The sequence below is a fragment of the Myotis brandtii genome, unplaced genomic scaffold (assembly GCF_000412655.1).
Source record: "Myotis brandtii unplaced genomic scaffold, ASM41265v1 scaffold18, whole genome shotgun sequence".
NCBI lineage: Eukaryota > Metazoa > Chordata > Mammalia > Chiroptera > Vespertilionidae > Myotis > Myotis brandtii.
This window is the reverse complement of record NW_005356674.1, coordinates 6521497-6542070: the sequence shown is the minus strand read 5'-3', so window position 1 is coordinate 6542070 and position 20574 is coordinate 6521497. Positions and strand designations below refer to the sequence as shown.

At 44.8% G+C, this 20574-nt stretch overlaps 1 protein-coding gene across 1 annotated transcript in view; it reads left to right on the top strand.

The window, feature by feature from the left end:
* The window catches only part of NEK11 (NIMA-related kinase 11), a 158915-nt gene that overhangs the window by 97099 nt on the left and 41242 nt on the right, over nucleotides 1–20574 (top strand). Inside the window, exons 14-15 of the mRNA XM_014537530.1 lie at nucleotides 4638–4801; nucleotides 14855–14942. Of these exons, the coding sequence (XP_014393016.1) occupies nucleotides 4638–4801; nucleotides 14855–14942 (252 nt within the window). The remainder of the gene's footprint in view (nucleotides 1–4637; nucleotides 4802–14854; nucleotides 14943–20574) is intronic.

Below are 20574 nucleotides of genomic sequence, written 5' to 3'. Positions count from 1 at the left end.
TCTGAAACCCTGGGCCTGGGGCCAGGCGTCTGTGTCTAACAAGCCCTCCAGGTGGCACACTACAGTTAGAGCACTTCTGAGGAGGAGGGTGGTGACAGCTGGGCTGAGCCTGAGTGAGGGCCCCTGGTGTTCAGTAGTCCCCACTCCCTGCAGACAGTTCAAGTTCAGTTTTGTATCTCATAAATCGAAAGTCTATCCCTTGTTCAGCGTCTTTCAGGGTTAAGGGGAAGACAATCACGACTTTTGTCTATGACCTGGTTTTACTAGCAAAGGTGAACGTTTCTAGCTGATCGTAACATAGCACTAATTCGGTGGGGAAAAGATAAGGGTCAGCTGATTTGCATTCTAGTCTTGTGTCCACCATGCAGCTGTGTGACGCTGGTTCCTTCTAAGCCTCACTTTGACTATCTGGAAAATGAGATTAAAATGTTGTCCTGGTCTAACGTGAATAATTGTTGCAACGATCAAGTGGAACAATGAGTATGAATATGCTTTTACAAGCTGTAAAGTGCTGTAACTTTGGGATACTGACTCAAAGCTTTGTTCTTCCCCAAAAGTAAAATGGAAACAGTCCTCTGTAACTTCACCGAGACTGTGAGTGGTTGAGACAACCAATGACACAAATCTCTTCTAAATAAAGTTATTTCTATTTTTGTCTTACATACAAAGGTTGTAAGATGTGGAGATATCATAGAGTCTTGTATGTGTTACGGTAGTGCTTCTATACAGTATATGATGGTACTTTTATTTGAACTAGTCACATCCTAGAACAGTGGTTTTCAAAGTGGGGCCCTCGGAGCAGCAGCACGAGCATCGCCTGGGGGATTGTTAGAAAGGCACCTTTTCAGGCCTCACCCCAGACCTACTGAACCAGCCACTCCGGGTTTTAACAAGCCCTGTAGTTGCTCCCGACGCTCACTTCCGTCTTACAGGAAGGAATGGATTTGGGTCTTAATTGAAGGATGTGACAAGAGCCTCCTTTTCCCAGAACAGGGTGATTGCTTCTCTTTGTCTCCAGCATGGATTTGCAATCACTGTCCTCGCTCAGGCAGCCAATATTGGGTTACTTCATCAGCGCACCCCATCACTGCCCGCCCAGTGGAGATCGGAATGCCGCTTGGTGCGTGTTACAGGCTGACTTCAGGGTGCGAGGAAATTAAAGCTATTTATCACTGACCATTTTTCCCTCAGTGACAGGGGAAATGAGCCTTAGCCTAAGAAGGCTTCGCACGGGCCCACGGACAGAGAGCACACGGCGTGGTGAACAGACTTCCATTTCTTTTGACTCTTCCCTTTGAAAGTGAACCCTGTTCTGAGCTGCACCAAGTTAATGGTGCCTAAGAAAAACGGGCTGGATTCATCCCAGTCCGTTGCATGATTTAGGCATAGGTCGTAGAATGGCACTTTCTCCCTGGCCTTTCTTTCCTTCCTCTCTCTCCTTCCTGGGAGGGGACGCTTGGGGAGAGAGGGACAGGGACTAAGACATGCACACGGAGCCATGTTAGCAGGAGGAAGGTTGGTGCATGTGGCATGCTGTGGATCTGGCCTATGGCGGCTCTGGGAAGAAGGGTCTGCCAGAGCACAGCCATGCGTGTTTGTCTGTGCATCGTCTGTGTCTGCTTTCAGGCGGCAGAGCTGGGTAGTTACGGCAGTGACTGTATAACCTGCCAACCTAACATTTTAACGGCCCAGCCCTTTACAGAACCAGTTTGTTAACCCCTGTTGCAGAGGTTCCCCTGAGCTGCCTGGAGGGAGCCCGGTGGAGCCAATGGGCAGGAAGGACAAAGGGAGAGCAGAGGTGGGATGCCCGGGTCCCTCTGGAGCCAGCAGAAGGGAGGCCAGGGAAAGGCGGCGTTCCTTATTGCCTGTTTGAGTTGGGTATGGATTTTGAGAAGTGATTCTATTTAAAATTTTTAACTCAATATATGCTTATGATTGTCAAATATTTATGTTTCTTCCTGGGGTGGAAGAAATATTAGACACGTGCAGGGTTTTATGTTAAATCCTAGTGAGTAGCATTTATTGGGTACCTACCATATGCAGAGCACTTTGCATTCATTATACTCTTTAATCTTCACAACAGTTCTATGAGATAGGTACTATCATCCCCGTTTTACAGATGAGGAAACCGAAGTGCAGAAAATTTAAATATCACCTAATGTTTTGAAGCTGGTGGTAGAGGCTTGATTTAAATGCAGGTTTTTGTGTGTATGTGTGTTTTTATGCCAAAGCCAGCATTATAAATTAGCATTTTTCAAAATGTGGAGTGAGAAATCAGTTTAGCAAGTTGCAACTGGCATTTAAAAACAAACTGAAGCCCTAGCTGGTTTGGCTTGGTGGCTAGAGCGTCGGCCTGCCGACTGAAGGGTCCCAGGTTTGATTCCGGTCAAGGGCACATGCCCGGGTTGCAGGCTTGATCCCTAGTAGGAGTCATGCAGGAGGCAGCCAGTCAATGATTCTCTCTCATCATTGATGTTTCTATCTCTCTCACCCTCCTCACCCTCTCCCTTCCTCTCTGAAATCAATAAAAAATATTTAAAATAAAAAAATAAAATAAAATAAAATTTAAAAAACTAAATACAATGCAAAATACCAGAGTGTGTCAAATATAGTGTGGGTAAATCTTGATACATGAAACTTTGTTTCAATCATAAAAGTATTTATATACAATACACAAATATAGGCACATTTCTATGTATAAATGATATTTCTTACTGTATCATGGTCAAGTTTGAAAGCAGATATTCTTGCCTGAAGTTGATGAGGGGGGAATGAATAGAGAGAAAGAGGGCAAGCAAGAGGGAGAAAATATGAATGAGTATCTGTCCAAAAGACAGACTGAGTGGGTGGGTGAGGAAGTGGGAGGGCTTAGGGAGAGAGAGAATGGATGACTCTCTGAAAGTGACGCAGAAATTCAAGGAGAGTGGGAGGGGGAGGAAGAGAGGTAGGAAGTCACAAGGTTTTGTCCGCCATTCCATTCAGCGAACATATGTCCCTACTTAAGGTAAAAGCTGGGGACCTAAAGTGGCCTCTTGGTAGATTTTAATTTTCATATACTTCCCTTGCTGTGATCTACTTGCGGTTGTGAGTGTGAATCAAATAAAGAATGTTATGAAACATTGCCCCCAATACAAACCGTCTATTTCATCTGGTGCTTAACGGAAACTCAGTGATCTGAAGGGAAAACAGTCTGTGTCTGAGTTACTGGGAGAAATTATGAGATTCACGACACGCCCCTTCCTAAGGAATTGGCAAAGGCAGTTTTGAATATATGTCATTTTTATCTTTTGAGCCCACGAGTTTTGACTCCACAGCACTGCCTCTTATGGTTTATGGGAAACCGCCGGTAGCAAAGATTTCAAAGTATTTCATTGTCAGGGAATTCTACAGTCACTAGTATTTTACTTTCAAAGGAATATGGAATCAGTTCACTTAAAATCCGTTTTTACAGATGTGGACATTAAGTGAACATTTGTGTAAAATGTTCCTGTATCAGATGCTTTCATAAGAATCATGTTATTGAATCTTCATAGCTACCCTGCTGAGCATCCTTATGTCAGTTTTCCTGGAGAAATCAGAGCTCAGCAAGTCCAAATCCCTTGTCCAGGTTCTCATCTAAGAGGGGGTAGAGCTAGATTCAAACCTTGATTCTCTGATCCCAAATTCCATATTTTTCCCATTAGACAAAAATTGGCAGCAATAGGATGAAAAGCAGCGCTGGATGTTATAATTTAGAAGAATAATTTATTTATAATTCAGAGTATGGTACAAAGCCTAGAATGCCCACAGTTTTATTGTGCTAAGGTGTCCTTATGTCATTTCCTCCTGTCTCCAACGGCATTTCTCCATTTCTAGGCCCCATTAACAAAGTGGAGATGCTCTCATCACTGGGCTTTTTTTGTGATCCATTCTTGGTCTTTCTTGGCTGAAGACCATGATAAGCACCAGCTGTATTCTTAGCTAAGAATCATATTACATCAAGTAACATGGGTAGCCACGTCTTGACTTCAGCTCAGTGGGTGATCTTTTCTTCTTCTTTTCTTTTCATTTTGTTTTTAAATAAGTGGCCTGAGTGCATCTGAGTAAGTAGAGCCCTGGAGTAAACTTCATCTCAAAGGCTTCACAGCTTGTTAGGAAAAAAATGACAACTTTCTCCTCAGCTTGCCACATGCCATTCTCTATACCCCATCCATCTTGCCTGGTCTCACCACCAATATTTTCTTTAAAAAAGTAAATTCCCAGGACGAGTGTTGGCCTAGTTCCACTACAACTGCCTCCGTAAAACTTCATGTGGGTGAGTAATCGGGTCCTGCAGCCAAGCGCCTGTCCCGCTCCTGCCCCTGAGTCCCCTCGTTTGTAATAAGATCTTGGTCCAAAGGTGTAAGAGGAGATGGTTTCTTCTTTATTGGTTTTATTCCTGCATCTTAAAAACGTGCTTGCAAACAGTCACTTCTCCCTTCCCCTACCTGCTGCGTATTTATTACTTTCAACCAGTTCCTTTCAGAAGCTACTATACACTCCAGGGGAGCTCTGTCAGTACAAACAAAACATAGATCTCAGGGGAAACTCTGGGATCCGAGCCTCGTTATAATCGTAATGACTGGGGGGACGCGATCTCTGTTTATTCTTTGTCTCAGGGATCCCAGAAGACCCGCGTGTAGCTGAGGAGTATTATGCTGACACGTTTGACTCCTGTTCCGAAGAGAGTGAGGAGGAGGAGGAGGAAGAAACGGTGTTGGCAGGACTGGAGGCCGAGGTCAGGGACAAGGCACCCCAGCCTGATTGCAGAGCAAACCAACAGGTACGGGCGGCTGCCCCCAAAAGAGGTGGACTGTCTGGGCTGTATCTCCCCGAGAGAATCAAGGAAGTCTTGATTCCTGGAAGTGGGAGAGGGGGGACCAGGGTTCATTGTAAAGGCTGCCCCTGATGAGTCTTGGTTTCCAAGGTCCAGGGGCAGGCGGGGCCCCCTGGAATGCCGAGAATCTGGTCTGGGCCATGTTGATGAGGGAAGGGCTGGAGTAGCCAGTACTTATTAGGGGGCAGGAGTGGGAGAAACACACTGCAGTGTACACTGAGGAGCACCCCTATACAGCTTTGAACAAACAATGCAGAGGTCTCATGAGCAGGGAAAAGGGGTACTTTCCTTCCTGGTAATCAGGTTTGTGAGTCCCATCTCGATGCACCAATTAGTTCTGGGGATGAGGCCCAGAGATTCTGCACTTCGGGGTGATCTTCCTGGCCAGCGTTCGCCTCTGAGGGCCCATTCTGACATGCAGCACTGAGGCCTCTGGGTAAACGCCCTTCCCATAGGTCTCCTTAACTAGAGCAAGACTAAGCCCCACGTGGGCCATAGGCCACAAAACAGCTGGCGTGGGATTTCTCTGCTGTGTCTGCAGGAGAGGGAAGAGCAGGGGTGAGTGAGGAGAAAGCAGGTGACCTTGGGCAATTTATGCTCAGATACTTCATTTTCTTCTTAGGCCGTGATTAGTAACCTTTCCAGCCCTGAACTTCCTAAGGTACAGAAGATTTTTACTGACTGGGAACCATCAAGATAGTAAAATAAATGTCCATCAAGGAGCACCTGTGTCCATACGCACATAATTCAGGATGGTGGTGGCTGGAGTGGAGAGAAGGTTTATATAAGCCATTCAACCATTTAACGAAGACTAACTAAAATATCATAATAGTCAGTAAATAAAACAACTGAGAAATGTTCTCAGGTTCTTTATAAGAAAAGGAGAGAGAGGCAGGGAGACGGGAACCTAGCACAGCATGGCTATGGGGCTGAGCAGAGAAAGGGATGAGGGAAAAGGGAGAAGGAAGAGGTAAAGAAAGGACGAGAGAGAGAAATTAATGCCAAAATCAAACCACTTGCCTTATTCCGTTTCTGCATTTTTTCCACTGGACTCTGGTGAACAACAGCACCTCCTTCCACATAGTACAGTGCAGTTTCCATTTGCTTCTGTGCCACCATCCAAAACAGCTGGACAGATGTCACTACAGTATTACAGAGCCATCCTTCGGTGCCTGTGGTGGCAAAACTCATGATATGTAACATGTACACTCAACTTTTGCCCAAAGCATCAAGGGGTAACATTTTAGTTATTAATCTTATTACTTAAAAATGTTTTATAATAAAATAAAACCGGCTCAGAAAACCACACGAATCAAATAGATGGCAAACGCCACCCCAGTCAAGAAGTAGAGCCTTGCTAGCCACTCTGGAAGTCCCATCTTTGGCATTCTTGTGGGAACATGGGGTTGGAAATCCAACTGCCTGTATGAGTCTAGCCCAGGGGTGGGCAAACTTTTTGACTCGAGCGCCACAATGGGTTCTTAAACTGGACCGGAGGGCCGGAACAAAAGCATGGATGGAGTGTTTGTGTGAACTAATATAAATTCAAAGTAAACATCATTACATAAAAGGGTACGGTCTTTTTTTTTTTTTTTAGTTTTTTTCATTTCAAACGGGCCGAATCCGGCCCACGGGCCGTAGTTTGCCCACGGCTGGTCTAGCCTTTGCCACTTGCAGGTTATGCGACCTTATGCAAGTTACTAACCTTCACTGTGCCTCCGTGTTCTAATCTGTAAAATGGGAGAATAGTGGTTCCAACTTCATAGAGTAGCTTTGAGGATTAAATGGAGTTATCGGTGTCATGTACTTAGAATAGTCTCCAGAATTTGCTGTTATTACGATGAAGTTATCCAGCCATCTTATGGCCTTTTTATGATACTGCCAAAATTCTTCAATGTTGAGGTGAGATTTTACAGCTGTAGTATAAGAAATAACCCTTCTTGTTTCTCAGGGCCAGAGATAAAGATAGGGCAGCAATGTTGCTCTCTGGGCTGTGCACCTGTCACATGTGATGTGATAGGCGGTGGTTGATTTTTAATAAATCTGCTGTGATGAGATGCTAAGCTCTCTCACATCCATGATGGTATTTGGTCTCATAAAATCCTGTCGGGTCATTGTTCTGATCCCTTTTTCCAGATGAGGAAACTGAATTTCTGAGAGAAGTAACTTGTCCGGGGCCACACACTCTGGGAAGGGTCAGAGCCATGCCTCGGTCCCAGATCTGGCACGTTCCTAAGGCAGTGCTTTTTCTAGTACAGAAGGTATATCCCCCTGGAGTGGAACTCACAATAAAGTTGTATTAGAGACAGGTAATTACAACCCCATTTGTTTTTCCTCGTAATTAGATGTACTTTCCCTCCTAAAAGGTGCTGGCTGTGAGGTGGTGATGGGGTCGACCCTGGCTTTTTTAGGTTATTTTATTAGCAACACACACATTACAGTGACAAAACTGTGCCGAGACCCAGTCACTGTTGGCTTGGTGAACTGAGAAAAACCTGTGGCTGTCTCTGGGGTTCACCTCTTCTCCGCTCTCCTCCGTTTGCCCTTCACCCCTGAGTGTGCCAGGGTCCACTTAGGTCAAGCATGTCCAACTCGCAGCCCGCGGGCCACATGCCTCATTTATTTGGCCCGTGTTACCCTTTGAGTTTGACATGCTTGACAGGTGATCATCACGCTCATGGCTCTTAGGTGAGTATTCAGATCAAAGTGGATTCCCCTTCCTTCAGATGGGCCAAAAGTCTCACAGTTTTTATTTTGATGACAGAAGAGCCTTCTAAAAGGAAAACAGCTGTGGGCTTCGCTGGGATTGATTGCTGGTTCCTTGTGCCACCTGTGACCATCTTTTCAGCAGCACTGTTTCCAAAACAGTTTTATTAAGTAGCTAATTGCTGCTGACTGTCAGCTGCTTCTTTGCTGCAATAAGTAGAACGTCAATAACGCCTCTATGCCGGCCACTGTCGTAATGGTGGTAGCTTTTCTGTGAGGTCTGTGGTCACTGAATTGGAACCAGCCTCTGAGACCTCAGGGGATCGCAGTTTGTGGCTGTCATCATAACAGGGTTCCCAGCGGTATCCATGGGACCTGCCACTGGCAGGGTGTCGTGTGCTCTGATGGACATGTTTTACGGCTGCAGACTGATGGGTAGACCCTTCCCCCTTCCCCTTACTGCCTTGACCATCATTTCCCCGCCCACGCGCACCAGCAGTCTCCATTCTAGCTGGACCGTAATGACCTGCCACAGAACTCCCTCAAGAAAGGCTGCTTAGTGAGTGTGGCCTTGACCGATGTTTGCCTTCAGGCTCTTAAGCCCAGGATGTTTGTTCTTGCTGAGATAAAGGGCTAGAGAGGCCCATTTTCCCAGCTAATGCTGAAGTTTTCAGTATGTTTCCCCCAAATCCTCCAGAGGTTTTGAAATTCTCTGCACAGTGAAGCATTAGGAAAAGCAGGAATGATCTGCAAGGACTGGTGCCACAGGGCAGAGAAATGGATGCGGTCCAGGCAAGGCCCCCACTGCCCAGGACTCAGCTCAGGTCTCAGGAGAGTAGGTGCTGCTCAGCGTGTCCTCTGGGGGTGGGGTCATCAGTTCAATCGAATCGTAATTATTATAACAATAACGGCTAACATTTCCGGAACCTTCATTCTGTGCCCAGTACTTTACATGATGTGTCAGTTCAGAGCCTCTGGGAAGCCGATAACAAGACAGAATCAGAAATGAGAAATGCCTGTGAGGTAGGCTAGAGACCTCAAGCCCCGATGCCAGTCTGCATATTTGCGGACAAGGATGGAAGTGAAGGAAGGATTGAATGAGGCCTCTGACTGGGGTGTGATTCTGAAAATGTGTCCCGGTCCATAGAAAGGAGGGAAGTCCTCACTGGGCAGGAACGTCCTGGCTCTTTTATCCCCATCGTGCTCACACTGGCCGGGAGCCGCCTGGGAGGAGTGTGGCCCTGGCGTGGACACTGCATTGGATCCTAAGATGCAGCAGCTGGAGGCCGTCAGCCCTCTACGCAGCCTGCAGCAGGCTCACTCTTGAAGATAGGTATTTAAGCAGCACACCTCGAGGCTGCCACAGCCGCATCACTTCATTTAATTCTTGGACAACCTTTTGATGGGTGTTGAGCAGCATCAAACGAGACTCTGGCTGGAATTCAAATAAGGTGAGGGTGGAGAAAGGAGGAGACCATAAGGTAGGGACTTCAGGCCATCGGGCCTGACATTTCAATAAGAAGTGAGTGCCCGAGTGAGAGTGTTTGGTGTTTAAAACAGGAACAGAGCTAGACTGGAGTCAGCAGTAGTGATCTGCAACAAAGACGGGTGCGTCATGAGGGCTGCCTTTGGAACACGAAAATATTTCTCCGCTTATTCCTGGCAAACCTTCTGTGAATTGCAGGATTGTCTTCCCTTGACTGGTGGGCATGAGGCATGTAAGGAGATAAGCAGTTAATCGAGAGCAATTGAGCTGTCGGGAGGCGGGGATTGATGGGAGGCAGCCTCCCTCCGCCTGTGGGAACCCCTGAGCTATTGCAGCAGGGGAGTACCAGGCTCACCAGCTTCCCAAACCCATCGCCCGTGTTCTGGGTGGACATCGTGGGGCCACTCTATCAGCCTGTCTTCTCCCGTCCTTCACACGTCCACCCTGTAGCCCAAAATGTCTTAAGCATTCTGTATTGGATGCCTAGGAATGTCTTAGAAACCCTAAAGCAACCCCCCCAGATACTGACGGCTGTGCCTGGGGCATTAATGAGAGACAGCTGCAGTTAGCGGTTTTAATAATGCAGAGTAAACAAGGTGTTAGCAATGGACACATTGACAGTCATGTCTCAGTGACTCCGAATTCGGTGACAGAGGTGTTCGCTGTGATGGGAGCCAGGGGGCTGCGTACAGCCTGAGTTTCACAGATGTGGCTCTGCTCCATCAGACACACACTGTAGCCTTTGCTCCTGGCAGAGGCCTCCGTCGGCAGTGAGACAGGAGTCAGAGGCCAGCTTCCCAAGTTCAGGGCCGCCCCCACGAAGTGGCCATCAGCTCTGTCTGATGGCTTTGTGCTAAGATGCGTCCTCCGACTTCCCACAAAGTATGAATGCAGATAAGCAAGGGCTTGGCTTCTAAGGAGATCAGCCCGAGTTGTGGAAGGTTCACCTGAGTAGGAAATGGATAAGGTCGCCTCGGTGTTTTGGTTTCTGGAACTTACGACATTTTTCAGGGCTGTCTGGGGATGTGGTTTGAAGGACAGTGGACAATAGCTTAGTAAAGCAACTTGCAGAAAAGGAGGTAGATGGGTTGTTGTTTGGATCAATGATACACCACGTATTCGAGGGTTCTAGGCACTGGATTTATGGTGGTGAACAAAACAGACCCAGTCGCACCTGCATGGACATCTCACACAGGCTCACGTACTTAAATAGTGTCCATGGATTGTCAACTCCCAAATACCTGTCTTCCATTCTTCAACTCTCTCTCTCTCAGACGTCTAGACTCACACATCCAGGCTGCCCAGAGTGGGGCCATGTGGACTTCTAATAGACGTCCTGGACTGAGCATGTCCACAGTGAACTAATATCCCAGCCCCATCGGAATCTGCTCCTCCTGAGCAAAATCAACTAACAAACAAAATAGAAACAGACTCAAAGATACAGAGAACAGACTAACTGCTGTCAGAGGAGAGGGGCACTGGGGGACTGGGTGAAAAGGTGAAGGGATTAAGCAAAGAAAAAAACACCTCCTAGACACAGACAACAGAATAATGATTACCAGAGGGAAAGGGGCATGGGGGTGGTAGAGTAGGGTAAAGGGGGATAAATGGTGACGGAAGGAGAGTTGATTTGGGGTGCTGAACACACAATACAATATACAGATGATGTATTGTAGAACTGTACACCTGAAACCTATATAATATTATTAACAATGTCACCCCAATAAATTCAACAATAATGTCTTTAAAAGAGGAAAGAAAGAATTGATATTCATATACACTGAGTGGCCAGATTATTATGACCGACCAGATTATTATGACCACCCCATCGGTACAATGAAGTGAATTAGTTATGCAAATAATAATAATAATAAAACCTTGAGAGTATTTGCTTAGGAAGTTTTCATTATTCAGTATTTTTGCAAGTGTCAATGAAGTACTGATGGGGTGGTCATAATAATCTGGTCATTCAGTGTACATATAATGACACATGTAAGTCCTTAGCCTGCATCAAGACCACTTTTTCAGCTTCTCGTGGCCTGTGTGTGACTTTTCAGCTTCAGGAAGATCCTGGGTGCCTCAAATGAGGTCCCTCAGGAAAAAAGGAGGCAAGTCCAGAATGACTGAGGGTGAGTAGGGAAGACGGTTCGGTATGGTTTGCTTCATCCTGTGGAATGTCTCTGAGAAGAGAGGAAACCAAGAGGTGCAAGAAATCAGCCCTTGCACTCGCTCGTATCCACTGACATAAGGGACCCTTGAATGTGAGGCCCGAGGGAGCTGAGCTGAGCTCCTGTCTGTGGCTGGGGCCATCATGGAAGCTTTCACGTCCGCTCTGTACACATTCATAGATCTCCGCCTGCTGGGTTGTTCAGCAGACAGAGAACTCGGTGTCAGGCCCGCAGCCCACCACGAAGGCAACCGTTCCCACTCGTTCCGAGCAGCTTCCAGCCACGGAAACGGAAGACACTTTGTAGCTGTGACCCTGTCTGTGTCTGTGTCTATATCTGTCCAGCCTTTGGGAGTCAGCCCACCTGCCAGGAGCGTGCTGAGGACCCACGTTCTGCTTAAACTCCTCTGTAGAACCTGCATTTGGAAGCTTTTTAAAAATATATATATTTTATTGATTTTTTACAGAGAGGAAGGGAGAGGGATAGAGAGTTAGAAACATCGATCAGCTGCCTCCTGCACACCTCCTACTGGGGATGTGCCTGCAACCAAGGTACATGCCCTTGACCGGAATCAAACCTGGGACTTTTCAGTCCGCAGGCCGACGCTCTATCCACTGAGCCAAACCGGTTAGGGCTGCATTTGGAAGCTTTTGATGAAGAACCCAGCCTTCCCACCCAGGCCTCTCTAGCTGTGTTTTGTCTCCAGGCTGCATTATATTTCATGTATAACAAGGCATTGTTCTTAGGCCTTCTTCTGGAGTGTGTACCTTGTTTCTTTCAATAATATCATGAGCTCCTCTGGCTCAGGAGCCTTGCCTTCCACAATATGTGTGTTTAGTGGCTAAGAAGAGTTCAGGCTCTAGAGACTCACTGCCTGTTCCACCTCTTACTAGTTGCATGACCTTAGTCATATTATGGAACCTGTTTGTGCCTCAGTTTTCTCAACTGTTAAATGGGGAGAAAAACTCCACACCTGGTAGAGTTTAAATAAATGAATACATGTGAGTTGGCACAACATGGCACATTGAAGACCTTAATAAAAGTTAGTGAATACTAACTTTCATTCATTCACTGAATCGTTCATTCTATATTATTAGGATTATTTGTTCCCTCCCACACCCCTGTACAGCGTTTCCTAACCTCGGTGTTAGGAAGATGTTACTGACATGTGCCAGCCAGCAGGTGCTCCCTACAGCCCTGTCTCTGGTTCTTGCTGTTTCTGTTGCACTGACTCAACTCAACTGCTTATTGAGCATCTCCATGCTCAGCAGCAGGCACAGTGACTGGAACTTTTTAATTTTTTTGTGTCTGTCCCTTTCCCGTCCCATCTTCTATCCTATCCAACTCTCTGATTCCATTCATTAGGTGTTTCCAACAAGCCATACAATGTACCAAAGGATCTTTATTTCAGTTGCTTCTCATAAGAGCCCTGTGTGAGGTAGAGGCCATTGTTCCCCTCACTTTACAATTAAAGAGACCTAGACCTGCAGAGGCTAATGGACTGACCAAGGCTACAGAATTAAGAAGTAGGATGTTCTCCTCCACTTTGCTGAACTCTGAGTAGGGGAGAACCCGTCTATCGGGAGGCTGTAGCCCAAAGAGTCGGTGTCATTCTTGTTTTACCTCCTTGCCAATCACAGAAGCTGGAAGAGGCCTGCACAGACTCAGCATTTGTCATGTGCCAGGGGCCGTGCTGGGCACTGGGGACATAAAAATAGAAAAATGTTGGTCAGGGACTTCAATTTGTTCAGTGTCTCAGTTATCGTTTACTGTGTAACAAAACACCCCAAAACTGAGTGGCTTCAAACAATGATTTATCCTTTCTCATGATTCTGAGAATTGTCTGGATTCATGAGACAGTTCTTCTGCTCCACGTGATACTGTTTAAAGTCACTCACGTGGCTGCGTTTAGCTGAGAGCGTGGGGTCCAAGGTGCCTCACTTACATGTCTGACAGGTGGTGCTGGCTATTGGCTGGGGGCTCTGTTTTCCTCCATGTGGCTTCTCATGATCCGGGGCCTCTCGCCCTGATCCCTCCAGGAGGATAGCCTGCACTTCCTTATGTAGTCCTTGCCTTCCAGAGAGTAAAAATGGAAGCCACATGGTCTCTTTAAGGCCTGGTTACAGAGGTCACTCAGCACCCCTTCTGCTGCATTCTGTGGCCCAAGGCAAGTTGCAGGGCCAACTCAGTGGGGAAAGGGACTCTACCTCTGGTGAGAGATAGGAGCACAGGGATGGGAGGGATTGCTGTAGTCATCCTTGAAAACAACCTACTGCACTCTGTCCATCTTGCTCTTTAGCCTGAAGAACAGGGTGTTGGAGCAGGAAGGCTCCCTGACCATGTAGGTCTGCAGATGCAAAAACTAAGACCTAGGAAGCCGAGCAGCTTGGCAGAGGCCAGCACGTTCGGTGGGAGAGCCGGCTCAGAACCCGGCTCGCCTGGTTGGTATCATCACTGCACATGCCGGCGTGTGCTTTGCTTTCCCTGCAGCAGCGGGTCTCTGCTAAGCTCCTCCCTGGCTCCAGGCTGTCCCGGTTAAGTCTGGAGACTACAAGGTGCAGAAGGGAGAGACCTGCTTTTCTTCTTCTGTTTCTGTGCCTGGTCCCTGCCTCCCTGTTCCTGGGCTGGGCACCAGGGTCTGCAACTCGTGCCTTTGGCCTCCCTGACCAGCCGTGACCCGGCATGCCTTCCTCATCATGGCCTTTCCTGTGGAACGTGAAGTGACACTGGTTTTACCACATGCATGAGAAGTGGCTGCCCGAACCCCACCAGCTGTTATAAAATGAAACCCAACCTATTCAGATACTGCTTTGAGTAGTTTATTATACTACAGTACATTTTTTCTAAAATCCAAAATTACTGCAATATAAACTGTATTGCTTGTTTTGAAATGGAGCAGGTAAGCCATAAATTATTAATTTCTCTCAGAATAACCACAGACCTGAAAGTAATTAAGAGATTCCATTTTCCCAGAGCATTGTGATGCTGTTTTGAATATTTCCGGCCTCCTGGGTAAAGGACAGATATTTACTTTGTATTAAAGGTAATGTTTGTTATCAAATACTGTCAGACTCATGGGGGTGCCTGACTCTTACTGAGGGTTAAGGTAAATAACCTCTGTTGAGGCAGTTCTTAGATTTATGACTCCTTGAAGACCATGCATTTCCAAGGAAGAGCTGGTAGAAACACTCTCTAGGAAAAAATATTCACTTGGTTCCTGCTGTATTGAGTAGATTATAGATTGCATTAAACTGTGTTTTTTAATTCACTCTAATTGCATTTAGCATTTTATAAGTTAATTAAGTCATATTGTTTATTATTAAAATTTAGAAAAGGCATGAGCGCACAAAGGATAAAATAAAGATCACCCATAATCCCACCTTATAGTCAAAGCCACTGTTACCATTTTAGTGTATGTTCTTCCGGTCAGAGAGGGAGAGAATAAGGGAGAAAGGGGAGAGGGAGAGGGAGAGGGAGAAGGAGCGAGAGAGATGGGGCTGGAGAGACATTTTTCTTTAAAAAAAAGGGGGGGAGAATCATACTGTAAAATAATTTTGCAACCAGATTTTTCTGTGTTTAGTTTTGCCTAAATGTGGCAAGAACATTTTTCACGTCATTAAATATCCGTCTCCTCTACAGGGAAGTGAATCTGTCTTGTCTTGGCAGCGCAGTGATACTGAGTCACTGGTCAGGTGTTTGGAGAGCGTCCTGGGTGGCACCTCTCTGGGTGAGTAAGTTTCTTCATTCCCAACTACAGTGATACTTGCTGACTCAGTGGGCCATCCGAGAAACAGGACGCGTAGGGCTCTCACGGATATTTCAGTCCAGCCTCCTAATTTTCCAGCGGAGGAAACTGAGGCCAACAGCGGCTGTGTCTGGCCAGGGACCTGGGATTCTCAAAGAAGAATTGTTTGTTGTTGTTGTCAGTGACCCTCAGTCTCCAAGGATGACCCAGTGGTGGCCCAGCAGAGCTTACTGTCAGTTTTTACAGGTTTCTTTGAAGGGAGGTCTGTCCACCTCACTCCTGTAGAAACAGGCGCATTCAGTCAGGCTGAGGGGACCGTCACGCTGAAGGTCAGGCAGTTATTGGAAGAGACTGGGTCTGAAAACAAAGCCGAAATTTCTTTAGCATCGTCAGTCTCCATATATGAGATGGCTGCACTCCAAGAATAAAGCCTTATTTCGTAGTTTCTACTTTTTGAAATCCAAAAGCCAACTATGATAATGTCTAGCATTGGATGATAAACTGTCATTTAAACATTTTTTAATTGTATGACCAAAAGCCATCTCTTCCAAGGGAATGGCAGGCATAAACATGACATTGTCAGGGGTGCAAGCATTTTTCACTGTTTTACTAGGAGCTCTCTGCACAATGTGTGGCCTTTTTCTAGCTTATTCCCATCTCTGTGTGCGAAGCCTCAGTTATCACACAGCGCCCTGATTTTTCCTCACCCCCTTCTTCCCTACAAGTGTTTATAAAGCACATATGATAAGCCAGATGTTACAGAGTGATGATGAAAACAAGGTCCCTGTCTTAATGAGCTCCCAGTGTAGTCAGGGCATTGTGATGAAGACAACACGTACTGTGAGTGAGCCAAGTGGAGGGCAGAGGTCCACTCTGGGGTGCAGCCTGGGGAAGGCTTCACAGAGGAGGGGAAGCTTTGTCATTTCCTGTACCTGTGAGGGCAGCACAAGATCTCATTCACTGTAGTATCCTCAGAATCTTACACATATGCTGGCACATAGTATTTTTTAAATAATCATTTAATGAATAAATGAAAAGATGAGTAGAGTTACCAATTGGTCAGGAGGGGGAAGTATTCTCTAGAAAGGATCAAGCAGCGTGAAAGCTCAGAGGTATGAAATAACTTAGTATATGCATGGAACTATCAAGAATTTTGATGCTGCTGGAATATAAGGTGTGAGGAAGGGATAAGCAAACCTGGGCCAAGGCCATGGAGAATCTTGTATGCCAGGTTAAGGAGCTTGATCTTTCTCCTCCGGATTAGGATACCACTGGTTTTTAAGCAAATCAGAAAAGATTGCCTTTAACAAACAATAAGGAGGATGCTTTGAAAGGAGTGACCTGAGGTGGGGAATTGGATATGAGTTCTCATTACACAGACAGCAGATGGTGTTACTATAGTAACCATTCAGGCCCATCACTACTCAGTAAGGACAGAAGATGACCTTTGTCTTCCTTCTCATCACACTTAGAAAAGAAAATTCTGTCAATTTATTTCTTAGTAACCAGACTATGAACCAACGGAGCATATGAAGTTTAACTTTTTTATGTTTGAGAATTTAGCTGTACTTCTAGAGAGAACTCATCAGCAGAATCACACAGGTCCTTGGTAAATTATATTTATTAAAAGACTTGTTTTATAGATCTGAACTGGATATTGTCACAGAAGTACTTAAAACAGATACAACTTCAACATCTCTCTGCCCATTAAGATTCCTTTGGTGTATTGATATGTTTGGCTTTTTGAAAATTGTTACCCCTCAATTCTTCCAATAAACTTTGGTAATAACTATTTAATCTCTACTAAACAATGTGACTGATACACACCAGAGAAGGTAACAGGGTTTACGGAACCCTTAGGAACTCCTTTGCTTAAGCTCTTCAAACTCTAAGCCGCTAAGTGTAGGGATGACTGACAGGCATTTAACCTTGCACTGCTGTGTTTTTCATCTTGACAGAAAAGAATGTCTCAAAATAATTACAATGATTCCAACATAGTGGTTTATCTTTGGTTACTGACATGTTGAAACCACTACTTTTGACTCATAAACCGCTTGGATCGTTGTGATGTGAATGCACAATATTTGTTTGCCACTATCCCTTCTGTTTATGCATTAGAGAAAATAATTTCTATAAGTTCTTTAAAACTTGAAAAAGATGCAACAAATTAGAATTAGTGTCAATTTACAGAGAACCTGCTATCTGTCTGTTACCATGCCAGACCATTCATTTGGCAGATATGTGGTGATGGGAGCAGAGAAAAGGCTTTGTGCTATAAATAAATCCCTAAAACAATATTAATACTCATTCTTGGTAGTAAACTCTTAGCAAAGGACATTGTATATTACTGTTAGCTAGGGGAAAAAGTTCCACTGATATCAGCAATCATGCCCTCATTTATTACTCATACATTATGATTTCAACAAAGTTAACATGCTCTGCAGAGGAATGGTATTAGCTCACAATGATGCCTTAGGCCTGATCCTGCCACTGAAAGCTTAGATTTCAGAGGGGAACTAAGACAAGAACCTAAATAACTATGTAACAAGAGAGCAAGGATTCCCAAAATGAGGATATTGCTTTTAGTTGGGGGATAGACGTCATCAGGGAAGCTTGAAGGAGATGGAAACATCTGAGCTCATTCCTGATAGAAGGATGAATTTGGCCATGGGGAGATGCAGGCTTTGCTGGGGAGTGGACAGCGGTTCCACTTGGTGTTATTTGCCTTAATCATCACACTTGTGAATATGGCATGAACTATCTTGGTAGCTAATTTTTAGTATTTTTCCTAAACAAATAAAGCCTTCTTTTCCTTGAAAAATGTGTTTACTAGGATCTTTAATATCCGGCACCCTTTTGTGTGGAGAGGTATGTTCACTGCTATTTGCACTGGACATAACATTCAGTATATTAGGTTAGATTTATTATAAAGATAATACTACTGCCTTGTCTATCATATGTGTTGCAATTTTTAACCGATTTTTTAAAATATATTTTATTGATTTTTTACAGAGAGGAAGGGAGAGAGAGAGATTGAGAGTTAGAAACATCGATGAGAGAGAAACATCGATCAGCTGCCTCCTGCACATCTCCCACTGGGGATGTGCCCGCAACCCAGGTACATGCCCTTGACCGGAATCTAACCTGGGACCTTTCAGTCCGCAGGCCAGCGCTCTATCCACTGAGCCAAACCGGTTTCGGCTTAACCGATTATTTTATGTTTATTGTTTCTTTGGGGGGTTTTTTGGTAAAGGAAATTTTTTATTTTTTATGTAGGAAAATAGGACTGAACTTTATTTATAGAGTCTAGCTTCCTGTGTTTTTTTTAAAAAAGAGTTTATGTATAGGCTCCAAAATTTTCTTCTAGGAGTTTTATTGTCTTATTTTTTACATGAGGTTTTTTTACACCCATAGGATTTATTTTTTTCCATTTAATTTAAATTTCCCTTTTTGTGATATCACAACTCCTGGATATTGTCTTTTTCTGACTCTCTTTTGGTCTGCTCATCTAGCTCCTTAATCTTCTATCAACACCAGAATGGTCTAATTACAGTGCCTTTACAGAATGTTTTAGTATCTGACAGGACAGGTATCTATGCACCCTTCTGTTCATAGAGCGCAATTGGGCATTTCTTGGCCCAGAACCACTGTAGGGTACACAAAGGAATAGCAAACATAGTTCATGTTTTCAAAGAACTTCTGGGAGCAATTCAGCATCTCTAGACCAGAGGACTAGAACTTTGGGCAGGAGGTAATGAACACCAGATGAGGGAGTCAGACCGCGTGGACTAGGCAAGTTCTCAAACTATAGCGAGCATCAGAATCACCAGCTTGCTGGCCCCAACACTAGAGGTTCTGACTCAGTTGGTTTGGGGGTGGGCCTGAGAATCTGCATTTCTAACAAGTGCCCAGGTGATGCTGATGCTATGGTCCAAGAACTGCACTTCAAAAACCACTGGACTAGGAAACCAGTGAAGAAAGCCTTCTCTTCCATCTAAGGCTTTTTTTAAAAATGCCTATTTTTGACAAATTTTAATAAATTGAATCAAGGTTTTAATAAAGGTATCTCACATTCCATCTTCAATATATGACCCCACAAAGAGAGTGTTACTTACAACCTAGAAAAATGTTTTCTTCCAACATTTAGTTATACTAACCTGAAAGAATGAAATATTTTTGACCCAGCAAGTCTATGTCTAGGAATTTATCTTAGAGAACAATCAGAGTTGGGCATAAAAATAAATATACAAGGATTCTCATGGCAGTATCGTTTACAAGAGGGGAAAATTTGAGTCAAAATAAATGCCTTACAATGGGGTTTAGTATGTCTTCTAAAACAAAGAAGTTCTTTACACTTTATTAAAAATGATGATATAGTTACATATGCATTGGCATGAAAGGTGTTATGAAGTATATAAACCATAGTTGATACACACACACACACATACACACATGCATTTGGAAATACCAACGTGTCAATAATGGTTCTCTGAGTGACCTTCCTCTGTGTTTTCTAATTTGTGAACAATGAACATGGATGACTTCTTTTCTACTAAAACCGTGGTCGGCAAACAGCGGCTCGCGAGCCACATGCGTCTATTTGGCCCCTTGAGTGTGGATCTTCCACAAAATACCACGTGCGGGTGCGCACGTACAGTGCGATTGAAACTTCGTGGCCCATGCGCAGAAGTCGGTATTTTGTGGAAGATCCACACGCAAGGGGCCAAAGAGCCGCATGTGGCTCGCGAGCCGCGGTTTGCTGAGCCGCAGTTTGCCGACCACTGTACTAAAAGAAGAGGGAAGTATTGATGCACTTAAGTAATTTAGTCAGTCTTGAAGCCAGCCCAACCTGCCATTACATAAAAGCAGATTTTGTTTCTAAAGCTAAGAATCTCCACGTTGGAACTCTACAATAAAACTCCCCAAACACTGGCTTCTGTCTCCATGGGGTAACCACACCCAAAAGAGTTAGGATCTGGCTTTTACAAACCTCTTCTTAATCTGTATACACATTTGATTGCTTATTAAAAAAACAAATAAACAAGACATTCCCTCTTTTTATTTTTTATTCCTCTTTACTGATAGGTGCTATTCTTAGAGGCTTTGTCTGATATATCCAAAAGGAAATGAGCATTTTCAAGCCCATGAACTCCTGTTGTTTTTAATCTTCCACACAATTTGGTTGAATATTTGTTGCATGAAATAACCATGTAGTAAAAATAGAAACTTTATAGATTTCCTATCTTCTGGTATTTATTATCTCCCCTACGAGTAGCAAGTTTGTTTTTCTGAGCTGACCCAGTTTTATTTTAATTTCATTTTTGTGGAGGCAATGGGGCGCCGTTTATTTATTGAAAAACTGCCTTGTGCGAAGCACTGGGTGGGGGGTGCCACGTGGGTGACAGAGGCAATTTACCTTGCTCCTTCACCAACAACAAAGCACCTTTTTAAAAAATTCTTTATTGTTGAAAGTATTACATATGCCCCCTCCCCCCCCCCCATTGTCCTCTTCTAGCCCGCCTCCATCCTCCACACACACCCCAGCCCCAGGCCTTCACCACCCTATTGTCTGTGTCCATGGGTTATACATATATGCATACAAGTTCTTTGGTTG